General features: G+C 47.3%; 1 protein-coding gene across 2 annotated transcripts in view; it reads right to left on the reverse strand.

Annotated features, from left to right (window-relative positions):
- Positions 1-17,084, reverse strand: part of MYO5B (myosin VB) — a 333,083-nt gene that overhangs the window by 79,720 nt on the left and 236,279 nt on the right. For both annotated transcript variants that reach the window (XM_055559254.1, XM_055559253.1), the window contains exons 13-14: positions 10,108-10,230; positions 9,095-9,178 (exon numbers count right to left, since the gene is read on the reverse strand). In XM_055559254.1, the coding sequence (XP_055415229.1) occupies positions 9,095-9,178; positions 10,108-10,230 (207 nt within the window). The remainder of the gene's footprint in view (positions 1-9,094; positions 9,179-10,107; positions 10,231-17,084) is intronic.

Consider the following 17,084-nt stretch of genomic DNA (forward strand, 5'->3'; position numbering starts at 1 on the left):
TGCTGCTTGCACTCTTTCCAAGTGGCCTTCCAAGACATGCCACAGGGAACTGGAAACACATGTCCACACAAATGCTTGCACACCAGTGTCTGTGGCAGCATCATTCCTAGTAGCTCCAAAGCAGGAACAATCCAAACGCCCATCAACTGCTGAACGGATAAACAGAATGTGATGTATACACACAACGGAATATTACTCAACAGTGTAAAGGAATGAAATCCTTGTTCATGCTAAAACCTGGCTGAACCTTGGAAACACACCAAGTGAAAAAGTCAGACACAGCAGACCACATAGTGTGTGATTCCATTTACTAGAAATGTCCAGGGAACCGAAGGTAGTTTAGAGTTGGCCGGGGGGCTGGGGAAATGGGGAAAGTGGAACGACTGCTAATGGGAACAGAGTTTCTCCTTGGAGTAACGAAAATATTCTTGAATTTACCATGGTAATGGCTGTGGTGACTATACTCAAGCTACTGATTTATACACTTCAAAAGGGTCAACTTGGGGTATAAGAATTATATTTTAAAGAAAGGAAGGGAAAAAAGTAATTTCCCCAGGCAATCTTATATAACCTTCACCTACAAAGATGGGCAAAACTTCTTTCCCTTCTGGAGTGGTAGAAGGCAGCTATGGTCTAATAAAGCATAAAGCTGTTTAAAAATTTCCACACTTATTATTACTGCATCTTGTAAAGTTATTTAACTTAAGCCTTAATTTCTTCATCAGTAAAATGGGGATAAGGATAGACTCGCTATATGGAGTTGCTATGAGACTAGGTAAGATGAACTCTCTGTTAATGCAATGTGTACACCGAGATGAAGGTCAGGCCAGGCACGGGGCAGGTGGGACAGAGTCCCAGCTCTCAAGGCACTGGTCATGCCAGCATCCCTTGGGGAAGTGGATGCTGGGGACAGGATCAAGGGTTGGAAGGCCACTACCACGTGCCTGCGGGTGGGGAGGGGACAAAAGGAGCAGCCGGGCCCCGCCCTCTAACCCTGAGCCACTCCCATCCCATCGAGGCTCAAACACTTGTGCTCAGTCTCCCGGCTCTTCTTCCTTGTATCCATGCACCTTTCTTCCCATAACTCCCATTAAAATGGTGTCTCCCATCTCCTCCTGCCAATTCTGAATGTCTGAGTCTGCCTTCTGGGGGCTCTGAAATCTGATCTCAGTGCCCCTCCCGCTCAGATAATACGTTATCACTTTGCTATAACATAAGCCACCACGCATGTTGTTCCATCACACGCTGCTTTCCTCCAGCCTGCTGCCTGCTTTCCCCACTGTGTTCTCTTCCAGCACCTTTCACCGCTCCACCTTCTTGTACTTCTCTCCTCTGAGTTGCAGATTCCCCAAAACCACATCGTCGCCATTTAACTCTTCTAACACTCATTCCCTGGACAGTGTCCTTTGTGCCCGTGGCTTCAACTATCCCCTTCAAGCCCGTCTCTCCATCTCGATCTTCCACGATTGTGATCCACAGTTCCAACCCTCTGCTCAATATCTTCCTCCTCGCTCTTGGTGTTCCACTGGAAGCTCCGAGTTCAACACAGCCCAAAGCACTACCCCCAGCTGTCTTCCCAAGTTTAGATTAGAGATCTGCCACCACCCTACCTCTCATCCCAATCAATCACCTAGTCTGTCCATGGTTAAGCCTCAGCGTCCTTTCTCGATCAACCAGAATGCCCCTGTCCCAGTTCAGGCCCACCTGAGTGCTCTCCTGGGTCACTGTAGTGTACAAACCTTAGTGCCCACCTTTGGGCATATCCTTCTGCAAACACGCTCTACCCCACAGCCAGTTTTAGAGTTTTCTCTACATCCAAAACCCCTACATACCAGTAACCCCTTGTTTACAGACTTGTTGGTCCTCACTGTCTACGGCAAAGAGCCACCACCATGCATATTAACTGAGAACAGGGGGAGTGGCAGGAATAGAGGGGCTGATGGAGGTGGGAGAGGTCAGCCCAGGCGTGGGGCCTCCGTAAACCGGTGCCAGAGAGCCAAGGCACACTTGAGAAAGAGTCATGTGCCCAGTCAGAAAGGCGCCTAGAAGTGTCCGCAGGGAATGACTGATAGGAGTCTGAAGCCAGGTTCACATTCTAAAGACATCAGTGATTCCATCTGCCAAGTCCGAACAATACCAAACTGATTAAATTATTCTAATTCACATACTTTCAGAAGTGGACTTCCAAGATGTTTGGGTCTTGGTAGAAGTTACCAACAGTATGACTATACCGTTGGAAAAGTCTAATTTATAGAAATCATTAATAGTAGCTTTCTTTGTGAAAAATCTGTAACTTCTGAGGTCTGGAGCTCGTATCAGAATCACAGAAGGAACTCTGAAATTGAATGCAATAATAAGAGTATTTTAAAATTTAAGCCCCTTTCTCCTGCTGCCATCAGAAAAGCGATGCATATTTGATATATTAAAGGATTTATAAGTTAAGAACAAAAAATGAAAACTTCTGTTCAAGGCAGATTTTAATCTACGCAGGCACTGTGCCGTAATTGAGGAACAAACACAACCAAGCCTGGAGCATTTGTACTGTATTTTAAAAGCGATGTTTTCGTTGTTAGGTCCCGGCTATCGAGACTGCATTTGGAAGTGGTCAGGTCTCTGGGACAGAGAAGAAGATGAGTGTGTTGGGACCTTAACACTAGGGGGGAGGGGTGGGCTTTATGTTGTATTCAGAACTGACATTACAAACTCAGTGAACACACAGAGACATCTAGTTTAACCACAAGATGGAATGACCAAGAGGTACCTCATTTAACCTCAGGCTGCAGGCAACAGTAAAAGACCAGGCAAATCCCGCACCACCCCACCCCCAACCCACTCCCCAGGACACGGGACTGGGCCAGACAGGGACCTCCTTCCCACCCCCAACCCACTCCCCAGGACACGGGACTGGGCCAGACAGGGACCTCCTTCCCACCCCCAACCCACTCCCCAGGACACTGGACTGGGCCAGACAGGGACCTCCTTGTGCCCGGAGTGTCCCAACTGTAGACAAACCCAAGTCTCAACGAAAAGTAGTCACCAAGCTCTTGTTTGAAAATGGATTCATGTAAAAGGAACACATTTCTGAGTGAGAGAGAGTTGTGTTTTGTTGTTGTTTTTAATTAACTAACTCCAGTTCTGCTTTTCAAACAACCAGAAAGTCTATTTACCAGCTGACCACCCAGGAATGGAAGCACTACAATTCACCTTAGGGCAGTCCTCAGGAACAGGATCCACCTGGGCCTTTCTAAAAACCTGCTCCCTTCAATCTTGAAAATACTGAGATAAAACCTTCAAATAAACCAAGCACTTCCCTGATACTGCATGTCACTTATTTCAGTGTCGGTAGGCACTGACTTTGGTGTTCTCTGCTACTCAAGTCTATATATAGATTATAAAAGCCTGAGGCAGATCTGTTTGAAAAGGGATTAAAAGAAATATGAAAACACTTTCTAAAGACCACTTGAGGGTTTAAGAAAAATGTCAATTACAGGTATATACATAGCCGTTACCTTGGAAATCACAGCTATTCACTTCCGTTTATATGAACACTAACTATCTTTTCTTGAAAGCAGACATGTGATACTAAAATAAGACCCACTACAATAACCATTTGATTGGAATCTCTAGCTTCGAGTCTTATCTTTAAAAGCTCTGGCTGTAAACATAATAACAAACACATTTTATTTTCCATCAATTCTTATATATGGTAAATGCTACCCTCCAGGTGGAAACAATTTTTGAACTTTTAGGTAAGAAACACCCTGTTTAATATTCATTGGAAGGACTGATGCTGAAGCTGAAACTCCAATACTTTGACCACCTGATGTGAAGAACTGACTCATCTGAAAAGACCCTGATGCTGGGAAAGATTGAAGGCAGGAGGAGAAGAGGACAACAGAGGATGAGATGGTTGGATGGCATCACCAACTCAATGGACATGAGTTTGAGTAAACTCCGGGAGTTAGCGATGGATAGGAGGCCTGGCTGCTGCAGTCCATGGGGTCACAAAGAGTTGGACACGACTGAGCAACTGAACTGAACTGACTCTGTTTAAAGGGGTTTTAAAGGGTATTTGGAGGAAAAGTCTCAGCACTTTTTTTTTCAAGAAGCGGGATCTTCCTGTATTGCCGAGAACGATCATAATGTTTTCCTGACTAAAGTTCTCTCTTACACAGCTACCTATTTATTCTAAGTATTGGGGGAGGCTTTATAACTACCAGGAGAAACTGATTTTAAACAGGAAGGCCTCCAAAAACACTTCAAAGCTAATGTTACATAGTATGCTGACTCAAAAGCTATTATATAATAACTTTTTAAAAATGTAAAGCAAATGTGCTTGCTCAAAATGAAACGTGTGTGTACCCTGGAAGGAAGCTAGCCGTGTAGAAAGCAATGGAATGCATGTGTCGTCACCCTTGATGTGCTGAAGCTGAGGGAGAAAGGAGACGTTGGGAGGGGGCGGGGGGAGATGGTGTTTGGACCTTGTCAGAGCATCCTGACTCTTGGACCTCAGAGACGGTTACAGCCCAGGGTAGGCAGTCTGGGCTCATATGGTCTGCCTGGCCTCAGGACCACACTGGTCTTGAGATCCAGTCCGCTGGGATGCTGTGGAGATGGTACCAGCAGGGTCTGCCTGGGAACACGGCCCAGAACGGCCCTTGCTTTCCAGCACCTGCCGGCATGTACCCTGGACCCACTGCCCAGCCCTCTGACCTGAACTCCGTGGGGCCCTGGAACAGGAAATCTCCAGAAGAAAAAATCCTCCCTTCAAGATCCCCCCCACCCCGATTTATAAATTTTATCACTTTTTACAATAAACACTAAGAAGGAAAACCCTCCATCTTTAGAATCTAAAACAAATCAGTCTGTTAACCTGAAGTCATGTTTTAAAAGAGGCATCTCTCTACTTAAATCTCTATTTATAGCTTTCTGATAGCTGAGGAAGCAATTAGCTGTATTATAGCCTCTTAGGCAGCGTAACTGGCTTTACTAATTACATTCTCATTAACACTGTTTTATTTCACTGCTCTTGGTGGGAGCTCTTCAAACAGCCTTTTGGCTGGCAGGGTACGTGGTTATCTTCCATCCCATCCTGACTAGTTTTTCACACTGATTTGTTCATTTCTTACCAGGGATGCCACACAAAAGGAAAAAGCTAATAGGTCTCTCCCCAAATAAAAATACTTTAAGTAAAACCATGAATTTGCCTACGAGATGTAAGAGTTATGCTTAGTGAGAAGAAAACCAGTAAAAAGGTGGGCATTAACTGGATACCATAGGCTTGTATCTTTCCAGGTTTTTTATTTTTCTTTCTGCTTTAAGTGTATCCTAGAAACATAAACTCTGTGGGACTGCTGTGAAAAAAAATTTAAAGAAAATGATAGAGGCTCAGTGAACTATGAGCTTTAAAAACGCTACAACGACACACGCCGCCAGTGGTGTCCACCTGTCTGAATGATTTAAAGCACATTTCTAATCGCTCTGATTGGCAGCTGTAGTCCGCGGAGATCCCATCTGTAGGTTTATAGTGACATACTGTTGATCTCTGCTTTCCATCTCCTGGGATGTCTGAAATGGGCTGGAAGGAGTCCAGGGTGGAGCATTCTCAGCTCTCCACCTCCTGGGGTCTGGGGGGCCTGGGAGCCCCTCTCAGTTCAATCCTTAAGGGTTGTTGGTCGTCATCACAGCATCTCTGAGGGTTTGCTGGGATGGGAGCAGGAGGGCCTGGCAACAAGGTCTTTGGTTTCTTTAGAAATGTTAGCTGGTGAAGGGGAAGGCTAGAGTTGTGGTAGGTGGACAGTGAAGAGAAGGGAGTTGGTACCTTTTAAGAGTGGGCTTCCCTGGTAGCTCAGCAGTAAAGAATCTGCCTGCAATGCAGGAGACGTGAGCTTGCTCCCTGGGGTGGAGAAGATCCTCTGGAGGAAGCAAATGGCAACCCACTCCAGTATTCTTGCCTGGGAAATCCCATGGGCAAAGGACCCTGGCAGGTTACAGTCCATGGGGTTGCAGAAAGTCTGACAGCTTAGTGACTAAACAAGAACAACAAACCTTTTAAGAGTAGATCACAGAACTATTTTACACTCCAATTTAGCAATGCTGCTAGACTTTTGAAGTGCATACTCTTTGAACTGTCAATTCCATTTCTAATAATTTACAGGCAGACACAACTATACAAGCAAGCAAAGATATATGTAAAGGGCATTCCTTGCAGTGTTATTTGAGTTAGCAAAATACCAACAATTGTTTAAAAAAGGAAAAGAAGTAGATATGTACTCATATGAAAAATGGTCAAGAGATAATGGTAAGTGAAAAATGAGAGAGGACTGTGTATAATGCCATTCATTTCAATTTTAAAAAGATGTACCAGGATGCTTGTATTATCAGAGTGGGAATGCATGAAAAGGTAGGTCAGGAGTGGGAAAGAATACTTCTATTTTATATATTTCTAAACTATTTGAATTTTTATGAGCCTATATTTCAATTCTAATAAAAATTCAGTACACCCTATCTAAAATGATACACCTGTTTAGAAAAGAATGAACACCAGGCCTGAGACTGCCATCCTAGAGAGGCCTGCTCACAAGACACATGCTTGGCTGGTGTCTGGAAACGTGGATTTGGAGGGGGGGTCTTTTGCAGTCCCTGATAAGAATGGTTCACTGAGCCTAAACTGTTTACACCAACAATATTGTTTTTGCTGAGCCTACCTGCTTTCCTGCTGCAAGTCTGGAACTGGTACATGCTGGGCAAAGGGTGCCAACACCACTGACTACCAGTAAGGAACCCTGAATGCCCAGGCTCAGGTGAGCTGCTCTGGTAAACAGTTGCCAGGGATCATCATGAGCTTCCCAGGGGGCGCTAGTGGTAAAGAACCCGCTTGCCAGTGCAGGAGACATAAGAGACACGGGTTTGATCCCTGGGTCAGGAAGATCCCCTGGAGAAGGGAATGGCAAAACACTCCAGTATTTTTGCTGGAGAGTCCCATGGACAGCGGAGCCTGGCGGGCTACAGTCTATGGGGCTGCACAGAGGGCACGTGGGACACGACGGAAGTGACTCAGCAGTGGCAGCACATATCATCACAAGGCACTGCTGTGGAAAAGAAGCATATTCAGCAGGACTCCCCCATCCTCCCCTGGGGGAGGACTCCCGAAGCTCGCACCTGGTTTCCATGGCTGTCACCCCAGGCACCTTCTCCCTTGCTGATGTGCCTTATATCCATTTGCCGTAATAAATCATAGCCATGAGCACTATGGCTGAGAGTCTTCCTAGCAAATGGTTCAATTTGGGGGTGACTATGGGGACTCCCAGCACATTCCTATTATTCTTTTCCATAGACCCTTCTTCCTGACCTTCACAGCATCACCAAAACTTACGCTCAAACTGTACATCTTTTCACTTGACTAAGTTCTGTGAGGTTAACTACACGTACTTGTTACCACTATATATCACACAAATGTTTAATAAAGTTTGTTAAATAAAAATAAGGGGAAAAAAGTCTCAGCGGCTAGTAACAGATAATCTGCTGGAGACAAGAGTGTGAGAGATTCCCTTCTAGATCCCTTCTAGATACTGGGATCCCCGAGAGACACTCAGACTAAGACAAAAATCAATGGCAGAACCAGACTCTGCCCTTAACGGAAAGTACCTGATACTCTCCCCTGGTCCCTCACTGGTGCTCCTCCCTGACAGGAGAAGCTGTCACAAGAAAGAAAGTTTCTCAGCCTTCTAGGGCCACTGTCACAGGAACAGGAGGTCACAGGCCTCTATTTCTAAGACACACAGGATGAGGAAACGTGCTCCTTGGGGCTCAAACCGTCCACTTCTACTCTCTCACTGTGGTTCCCCTCCCATCCCTCGCCTTTCTTGCAAAGAATGGAAAAAGTCACATTAACCACCATGGACTAGAGGGCTGGACACTTGGCAAGGCGAGGGGTTAATCTCGCATTGACGTGCACATTTATCCAAAGCAAGTTTGTCTCAGTGATGACTAATTCTCTAGATATGGGAAGATGACATGGGCCGGGGTTTGCCCTGGGCTGCCCACATTGCTAGTAACGACTCAAATCCTCTCTAAAACCCTGGGCTCGGGGCCACATGCTTTACCTGCCTCTAGATGCCTGGGTCCATCCCCAGGGTGTATTTTCTGCATTCCATCATCTCAGCCCTATGGCATTCATCTACAGCTTATCACAAAGAGAAATTAATCTGCCACTTGCAGTGTTATCAGGCCTCCGCAGTGAGTGCGGTGTCATGTGGTCTGGGAGAAAGCCTCCAAACTCCTGGAGGGTCCTTTCCTGGGCTTCCTCTGAAGGGCTGTGGCCAGCATCAGCACCTGCCTCCAAGCATCGGCAAGGGGGCTCTCCGGACCAGCAGGGCTCGTGCTGCCCCAGCCCAGGCCGCCTCTCCCTTCAGTTACTGTAGGCTTGTTCACCTGCCCACCCGCAGCCCATAACAGAATGTAAATGCCTACAGGTATATTCAGGGCTGCGCCTCACCAGGTAGGTGCTTAATAAATGTGTTTAGGTCAGTCAGTACTTTGGTCCTTCTACCTGTAGAATGGACACAATATTTGCTGCCTTTTTGTTATGCTCATGAGAATGAAACAACTGAAATTTTGGAGATCCTAGAAAGCAACATTCCGGAATTGTAGATGTAAGGGTCCCCTGAATCCTACTGCTCCGTTTACGTTTCTGGCCGTAAGGAGGTTCCACAGACTGCTAAGCAGAAATCAAAGGCGCTGAAACTAGGATCCCAAGGGGTTTAAGTACTTTTACATCTACTCCCAGGAGACGGAAGACAAACAACACGACAGACGCCTGCAATGTCTCCACAGTTAGACTCACCATGACCCCTTCAGACTGGTCCCCTTCCCACATCCTTCCACTAGCTGGTACCTTTCCCAGTCGCCTCTGCCATCCCCTGCTTCCTTCCTTTCATCAGGCCATCCTCAAATTCTCAGACTGAAATGACTGGCAGGCCCCTCATCCCCCCACCCCCGACCATGATCTAGACTGGGGCTGGCGCTGACCACACCCTGCCTGGCTCTGGCCTGGCTGCTCCGCTTCTGTTTCTCCACTTCTGGAGCTCTTTACCTTGCTGGCCTTCAGGATGTTGATCTGTTCTTCATACACAGTATCTCTGTTTTTCTCCAGAAAACCATCAGAAAGGTACTCCACCTGGGGCCACGGCCGGAAACAGAAAGGGTAGTTAGTGCTCCTGCATGACCCGGGGCCCTCAGCAGTATCTCCACTGATTTCATCTTGTCCACAGCGTCTTCTGAAAAGAGCTGTGTGTACATGGGAAACCCACAGATGCTCTCATCTAAAATGCAAACCCAACATGTACCGAGATTTATAGAGAGGAAGCTGAATATTCGTTTTGTGGAAAACCACATTCTTTTGCAGTCCATGGGGTTGCAAAGAGTCAGACACAACTCAGCCACTGAACAATAACAACATTGTTCTGGGCTTCCCTGGTGGCTCAGACAGTAAAGAATCTGCCTACAATGCAGGCAGAGACCCGGGTTCCATCCCTGGGTAGGGAAGATCCCCTGGAATAAGGGAATGGCTACCCACTCCAGTATTCTTGCCTGGAGAATTCCATGAACAGAGGAGCCTGGTGGGCTATAGTCCATGGGGTTGCAAAGAGTCAGACAGGACAGAGCAAATAACACACTATTTCAAACACGAAGGAGCAAATAACACATTGATTCAAAAAGGAGTTCCCATAAGATGGCCTTGGACAGAAGGCTTCCTTTGGGTGCTCTAAATGCAGCTTGTCAGCCTCACGACAGATCTACTGAATTAGAACTTGCCTTTTTGCAAGACCTGGTGATGTACATGCACATGGAAATTTGAGAAGCACTGGGCTAGTACATATGGAACACAATCCACATGGAGAAATTCTAAGTCTACACCAGCTGCTGGGAAATGAGCCACGTGGAGAAGGAATCACTCTTTCCTCTCTCAGGCTCCAGGAGGCTAGACAAGGCCCCACCCAAGAGACTCCAGGCCACTTATCTGACTTCAAAGGTCAGCTCCCTCTTAGCCCAAGTTCCCTGAAGGTGGGGCTCTAGGAATGCTGAGCCCACCATGAGAAGACCCACCTTATCTGCAAAGTGGATGACAATGAAGGCCTTGTTGGACATGCGGGGTTTCTGGAAGTGTTGGCTGCCAGAGTGCCTGTCGTAGAGCTTCTGAGTCCAGTTCTGGTCGGTTCCTTTGGGGACCTGTGGATTCACAAAATCAGGGGTTTTGCAAAGAGGAAAAAGGAAGTCGAGAGTGAAGGCAGGGTGATGGAGTCTGCCAGGAAGTTGACCTCAATAAGGCTGGATTCAGCACTCAGACTCGGACCATAAACGGATGTGGAAAGCACTCAACCATGGACCCCTGGGATCCCACACGGCACGCTGTCAGCACGCCCTGCGCGCTGGCTCCTGTGGTGTCTATGGGCGTGCACTGAGCCTCAGGAAGTGCCGGGTGGCAGATGCTGGAAGAGCTGGGAGAGCACGAGGGTGGAGGCGAAGTTTACAAGAGCAGAATCACAACCCACGGGACAAATCTGAAGATGCTTTTTCGTTCTGGTGGGGGCAGTGACTTCAGGGTCATGAACACATCACCCCATCTCTAGTCCGAGCTCCTGTTCGCTCAGGCCAACTCCTGCAGCAGGACAGCTCATCCTCTGTCTCATCTGAACACCAGTGTCCAGGCTCAACTCAAGTCTGTCCTTTTCTCTGGAGCCTTTCTTGACCACTCTCGATCTCACTTTGGAATTCTTCCAGTTGAGTTCTTACACATGCACTGTCCAATATTGTTCATCAGTTGGTTTTTGTGTATTGTCTTATAAACTGTAAGTTTGTTGCACTTGAGAAATATGTCTGTTTTTTCCCTGCCCCTCAAAAAACTTAAAACTGGGTTCCAGCCACAAACTGGGTGCTAAGTACCTAGTGACTGAACTATGACTGAACTAATCTTTACCTCCCTCAAATTTACTTATAGAGATTTCACTCCATTAAGGATTCTGAAGAGCAGCCTCTTTCCATATCTTTAGAGAGAGCTTCGAAAGTGAAAACGCATAGTGCTTTGCTGAAAACAAAGCACAGAGCCACTCTGCCCACCTCTCAAATGATCAAAGGTGTGGCACCTTGTCGAATGTGAGGATACCCCTCCTTCACTCTTGAGCATCACTGCACACACCCCTTCCTCAGCTACGGGCCACCAACTGCCTTGCCTGTTCATTAGCTTAGACTGTATATGTGGATCAGGCAGGGTTGAAGGTGACCCTTGCACTAGCCATTTAAAAAGGGCTTTGTTTACTAAATTAATAAAACCTGTGCATATGAAAAATTGCTTACCCACTTGAAAACAAATTTCTCAAATACTTTGTAACCAAACAGATTTTTCTCAATATTCAACTTGGTGTAACTGGTACTGAATATCCAGTGTTAAGTGCCATAGGATTTTTAAGAAAACTTTTTCTTCAAGGAGGCCATTAATTGTGTTGGGCAGACAAAATAAAATATATTTAATTCAGCATTTTAAAATATATTGTTTCATATTTATCTCCAAGCAGCTTGTGTTCAGAAACACCAGGTGTGGGGTAAGCAAGAGGCCAACCTGGCTGAGCTCCCGGGAGGGGAAGCTGGAGAAGAGAAGCACAATGACCCAGACCTGGCAGACCCGGGGCAGACAGGGCAGGAAGGGCGGGACCACGATGAGAAGTCCCACCCGGGTCAGCACCTGCATTTGCCAGTATCCAGCTCATCTTGTCCATGAAACTGGACTTCTCAGCAGATTTCATTATCTACATATTCCCTAAATCAGACTCACATGAATCAATGAGTAAGAGAGGCCCAAAACCAAGGTCATATGTAAACATATTTCCTGACAAGGGTCGGTCTCTGTTCTCACTCCTATCCTTGACTAAAAATGAAGGCCAGCAGAAATTCACAGGAATGAAGAATCTCAGATAATGCTAAAAGCAAATGTCCAGAGAACTTATTGCCAGGCAATTTTCTATACATTTTTGATATATTAACTCATTCAATCCTACGAACTAGGTATTAGTTTCTCAGTCATGTCCAACTCTCAGCAAACCCCATGGAGTGTAGTCTACCAGGCTCCTCAGTCCATGGGCTTCTCCAGGCAAGGGTACTGGCATGGGTAGCTATTTCCTTCTCCAGGGGATCTTCCCGACCCACAGATTGAACCTGGGTCTCCTGCATTGCAGGCAGATTTTTCACCATCTGAGCCACCAGAGAAGCTACTATACACATTTTACAGGTGAAGAAACAGAGCAGTTAGGTAATTTGCCCAAGGTCACACAGCTGGCAAGCAGCAGAGCTGGGGTTCAAGCCAGGACAGGCTGGTTGGTTGGTGTGCTCCTCACTGTTTGGGCTTCCCTGCCTGATGACAGAGTTTTAAAGGAGCCACAAAGGCACGGTTAGGTGGGAAGCAGTCATTTCCAAAAATCTTTTCAATAAGTAGATTGAAAACAGGCATTGGAGACAGCAAGCAAATCTTGTATTTTGATAAAATCTAGATTGCGGTTATCAGTAGCGCTGGAATATGCAGCAAATCAAATCCTTAAAAAAAAAAGTATCTGCCAGCAGCTTCATGTGAGCTTTCTTCCTCTGCAAAGGCACTGGGCCAGGAGCCTGGACTCCAGCTCTGCCTTCATCTAGGTGGGCACTGTCCCTCAGGAGGTGAATCCCTCTGACCTGCTCTGCTGGCCACTGGTCACACCAAAGGTGAAGGCCACATCTAGATGAAATGTCTCAAACTGGCAAATGTTGTAGAGATAAGAAGTAGATTCATGGTTGCCTAGGGCTGTGGAGGAATGGAGAATTACTGTTAATGTATATCTTTAGGGGATGATGAAAATGTTCTGAAATTCATGGTTGCACAACTCTGAATACACCAAAAAAAAAAAAAAAAACACTGACTTGTGTATTTTAAATACGTGAGTTGGATGGTTCATTAATTCTATCTTAATAAAGCTGTTAAACTATATTAAACCTGATTTTACTCTTTGCTACTGAAATAAAACAGAAAAAACTGGGGGGTGGGGAATGAAATAATCCTTGGACTTACTAAGTCCCTCATCCCCAACAGCCTGGGGTATAAAACCTGTGGCCCAGGACAGCTTTTCACCAAGGCACTCCTGGAACCCTCATAGGAAACTATGTCTGGCTGCCATCAGTGGCCTGAGACATTGCCTGGAGCTAAAGCCTGCCCCAGCCCAACAGCTGACAAGATCTGGTTGATAAGGAGCCCAAAGTCAGTTATTCCATCTCTGTTTCTTGTCCCCATCTTCCCGGGCCTGTGCCAGCAAGACAGCCTTCCTGGCCACCATCTCGCTCCATCCCAGACCTCTGCGGGCTCCCTGATGACTCCCACCCCTGGTGACCTCTCCAGTGGCCCTGCCCGCACCAGCCCTGAATCCTCCTGTGATAGCTGGGCCTCCAGGACTCTGCTGTCCTAACAGCTCCAGGCAGAAGTGGCTCCTTCCTCTCCACCTGACAGCCGTCTCCTCCTTCACTTTCCCACCTTCACAAAACACCCCTTTCGCATGCTCAGCAAAATACTAATTCTAGACCAACCCAGAAGCAGATGATATTAAGAAGCAGAAGTTATTAAGAAGAGGTGGCAAGAATACACAGAAGAACTATATAAAAAAGATCTTCATGACCCAGATAATCACGATGGTGTGATCACCCACCTAGAGCCAGACATCCTGGAACATGAAGTCAAGTGGGCCTTAGGAAGCGTCACTATGAACAAAGCTAGTGGAGGTGATGGAATTCCAGTTGAGCCATTTCAAATCCTAAAAGATGATGCTGTGAAAGTGCTGCAACTCAGTATGCCAGCAAATTTGGAAAACTCAGCGGACACAGGACTGGAAAAGGTCAATTTTCATTCCAATCCCAAAGAAAGGCAATGCCAAAGAATGCTCAAGCTACTGCACAGTTGCACCCATCTCACACGCTAGCAAAGTAATGCTCAAAATTCTCCAAGCCAGGCTTCAACAGTACATGAACCGTGAATTTCCAGATGTTCAAGCTGGATTTAGAAATGGCAGAGGGACCAGAGATCAAACTGCCAACATCCACTAGATCATTGAAAAAGCAAGAGAGTTCCAGAAAAACATCTATTTCTGCTTTACAGACTACGCCAAAGCCTTTGACTGTGTGGATCACAACAAACTGGAAAATTCTTAAAGAGATGGGAATACCAGGACCACCTGACCTGCTTCTTGAGAAATCTGTATGCCAGTCAAGAAGCAACAGTTAGAACCAGACATAGAACAACAGACTGGTTCCAAATCGGGAAAGGAGTAAGTCAAGGCTATATATTGTCACCCTGCTTATTTAACTTCTATGCAGAGTATATCATGAGAAATGCTGGGCTGGATGAAGCACAAGCTGGAATCAAGATTGCCAGGAGAAATATCAATAACCTCAGAAACACAGATGACACCACCCTTATGACAGAAAGTAAAGAAGAACCAAAGAGCCTCTTGATGAAAGTGAAAGAGGAGAGTGAAAAAGTTGGCTTAAAACTCAACATTCAGAAAACTAAGATCATGGCATCTGGTCCTATCACTTCATGACAAATAGATGGGGAAACAACGGAAACAGTGAGAGACTTTATTTTCTTGGGCTCCAAAAATCACTGAAGATGGTGACTGCAGTCATAAAATTAAGTGATGCTTGCTCTTAATTTAATTCATAGAAGAAAAACTATGACCAAGCTAGACAGCATATTAAAAAGCAGAGACATTACTTTGCCAACAAAGGTCTGTCTAGTCAAAGCCATGGTTTTTCCAGTAGTCATCTATGGATGTGAGAGTTGGACTAGAAAGAAAGCTGAGCGCCGAAGAATTAATGCTTTTGAACTGTGGTGCTGGAGACGACTCTTGAGAGTCCTTGGACAGCAAGGAGATCAAACCAGTCAATCCTAAAGGAAGTCAGTCCTGAATATTCATTGGAAGGACTGATGCTAAAGCTGAAACTCCAATACTTTGGCCACCTAATGCAAAGAACTGACTCACTACAAAAGACCCTGATGCTGGGAAAGACTGAAGGTGGGAGGAGAAGGGGACGACAGAGGATGAGAAGGTTGGATGGCATCACCAACTCGAAGGACCTGAGTTTGAGTAAACTCTGGGGGTTGGTGATGGATAGGGAGGCCTGGTTTGCTGTAGTCCATGGGGTCGCAAAGAGGGGGACATGACTGAGCAACTGAAGTGAACTGAACTGAGACCAACCCAGCCACCCATTCTGTCCTTTCCCAGACCTGGGTGGCTGGCTGAGATCACACACCAACTTCCCTTCCCTTCATCAACTTCTGCTGGTAATTGAGTATAACTTAGTATTAGTGCCAAAAAAGAAAATCAAATTCCAGGGTGAGCAGCACTTCTGTAGATTAAGACGCTGTGCCCAGATCGAAGGGGACTTCGACCGCGCCTTGACAGCACCTAAATACATCTCACTCTCTGATCGTCTTGGACCTTACATCTCTGCACTTGGTATTCCTCGTCCCTCCCTGGAGGGCAGCCTGCCCCACCTCCTCTGTTCTCCTCAAACTTCTAACCCTGCTGCCTCTCAGCAGATGCCCCGTCTCCTCCATCACAGGGAAGCAGGCTGCCAAGCAGGAAAACTCACATTCCCGCTCTACATTCAGAGACTCATCAGACCACAACACCTTGGACCCTCCTCAGGGGAGGGAGTGCCTCTCCTCCTGGTCGGCCTCCCGAGCACACACCCCTGCCTCCTGGGTACCAGGAGCTGCCCATCTGCCCTGTCCTGAATCCTCTCCAGCCCTCCCTCTCTCTCAGCTCCTCCTTAGGAGTTCAGACTCGCCCCCTCCACTGCCTCACTCCTATTCACTCCTCGTGTTACCCAAGTCAGACTTCTGCCCAGACAAGTCCCTAGAAACTGCTCCAACCAACAACTGGCTGTCACGTGCGGGGCCATGGAGGCCCTCACCCGCTGCCTCCCTCCTCAGCCAAAAGCTCTCGGCATCTGGCCGTACAACCGCAGTGTGGCCAGTGCTCTGCTGACTCCATGGTCTCTCTCCAGCTTACCTTTCACTGTTCTCAGGGAGCCCTGCTGAAAAGTCAGTCACATCCGATCGTGTCTCTCCCCCTCTTCACTCCCTTCCATCCCCCTGACACCTTCGCTGGGCAGGCGAGGCCAAGTCTCCCATTCTCGATGGTTCCTACTTCCCACCCTCGCCGGCCACCACCACAGGCCCGGGACAAAGCAGACCATCTCAGGCTCTGCAAACACGACATTCCCTGTGCCCAGGGCGCCTCTCCCCTCATGTGACCCCTGCTCACACAGCCGCTCTGGGGGCGCTCACCCCTACCCTTGCCCTCTCATCTCAGTGTTTCCATTTCCCTGTCAGCTCAGGAGATGATCTTGTTGTTCGCCTGACCCCTCAGAGGCGCAGTGAAGGGAACCTGGGGTTTGTCAGGCGGATGAGTGTGAGAGCTGCTTGCCCTCCGTTCACCACAGGCTTCAAAGCTGCTCACAGCCAGCCGCCCTGGGGCTGCATCTGGAGAAACCACAAGGCCTTGGTCTTCATCCAGAGTCAGCTCTCATGAGAGCAGGCTGGACCAGGTCAGGGGACAGCAGGTATTCGGTCAGCTCTCACGAGAGCAGGCTGGACCCGGTCAGGAGACCGCAGGTATTCAGTCAGCTCTCACAAGAGCAGGCTGGACCCGGTCAGGAGACAGCAGGTATTGACTCCTGAGTGCAGCCTGCTGTCCTTCTACTGCCTCAGCAACATCATCATGACCAGGAAGGTCCATCCTCGCCGGCCCCTCAGGCTGGGCTCCATGGAACGAGAGGATCCCAGTCAGCAGGGCAGAGTCTGCCTCCCTGACTCAGGCCTGCCTCTGTCTCTCCAGCCTGAGACACTGTGCCTTCACCCACTGGAACTGCTTCTAGGGGTCAAGGTCTCATTTTCACAAAATTCCTGCTCAAACGCAAGTATGCCACTTATGAGAAAACACGCACTGATGTCTCAATTCCTATCAGTCCTTGCTAGTTCGTTCCTCCAAGAGGAGGATTTATAA

The sequence above is a fragment of the Bubalus kerabau genome, chromosome 21, assembly GCF_029407905.1.
Source record: "Bubalus kerabau isolate K-KA32 ecotype Philippines breed swamp buffalo chromosome 21, PCC_UOA_SB_1v2, whole genome shotgun sequence".
Taxonomy (NCBI): domain Eukaryota; kingdom Metazoa; phylum Chordata; class Mammalia; order Artiodactyla; family Bovidae; genus Bubalus; species Bubalus kerabau.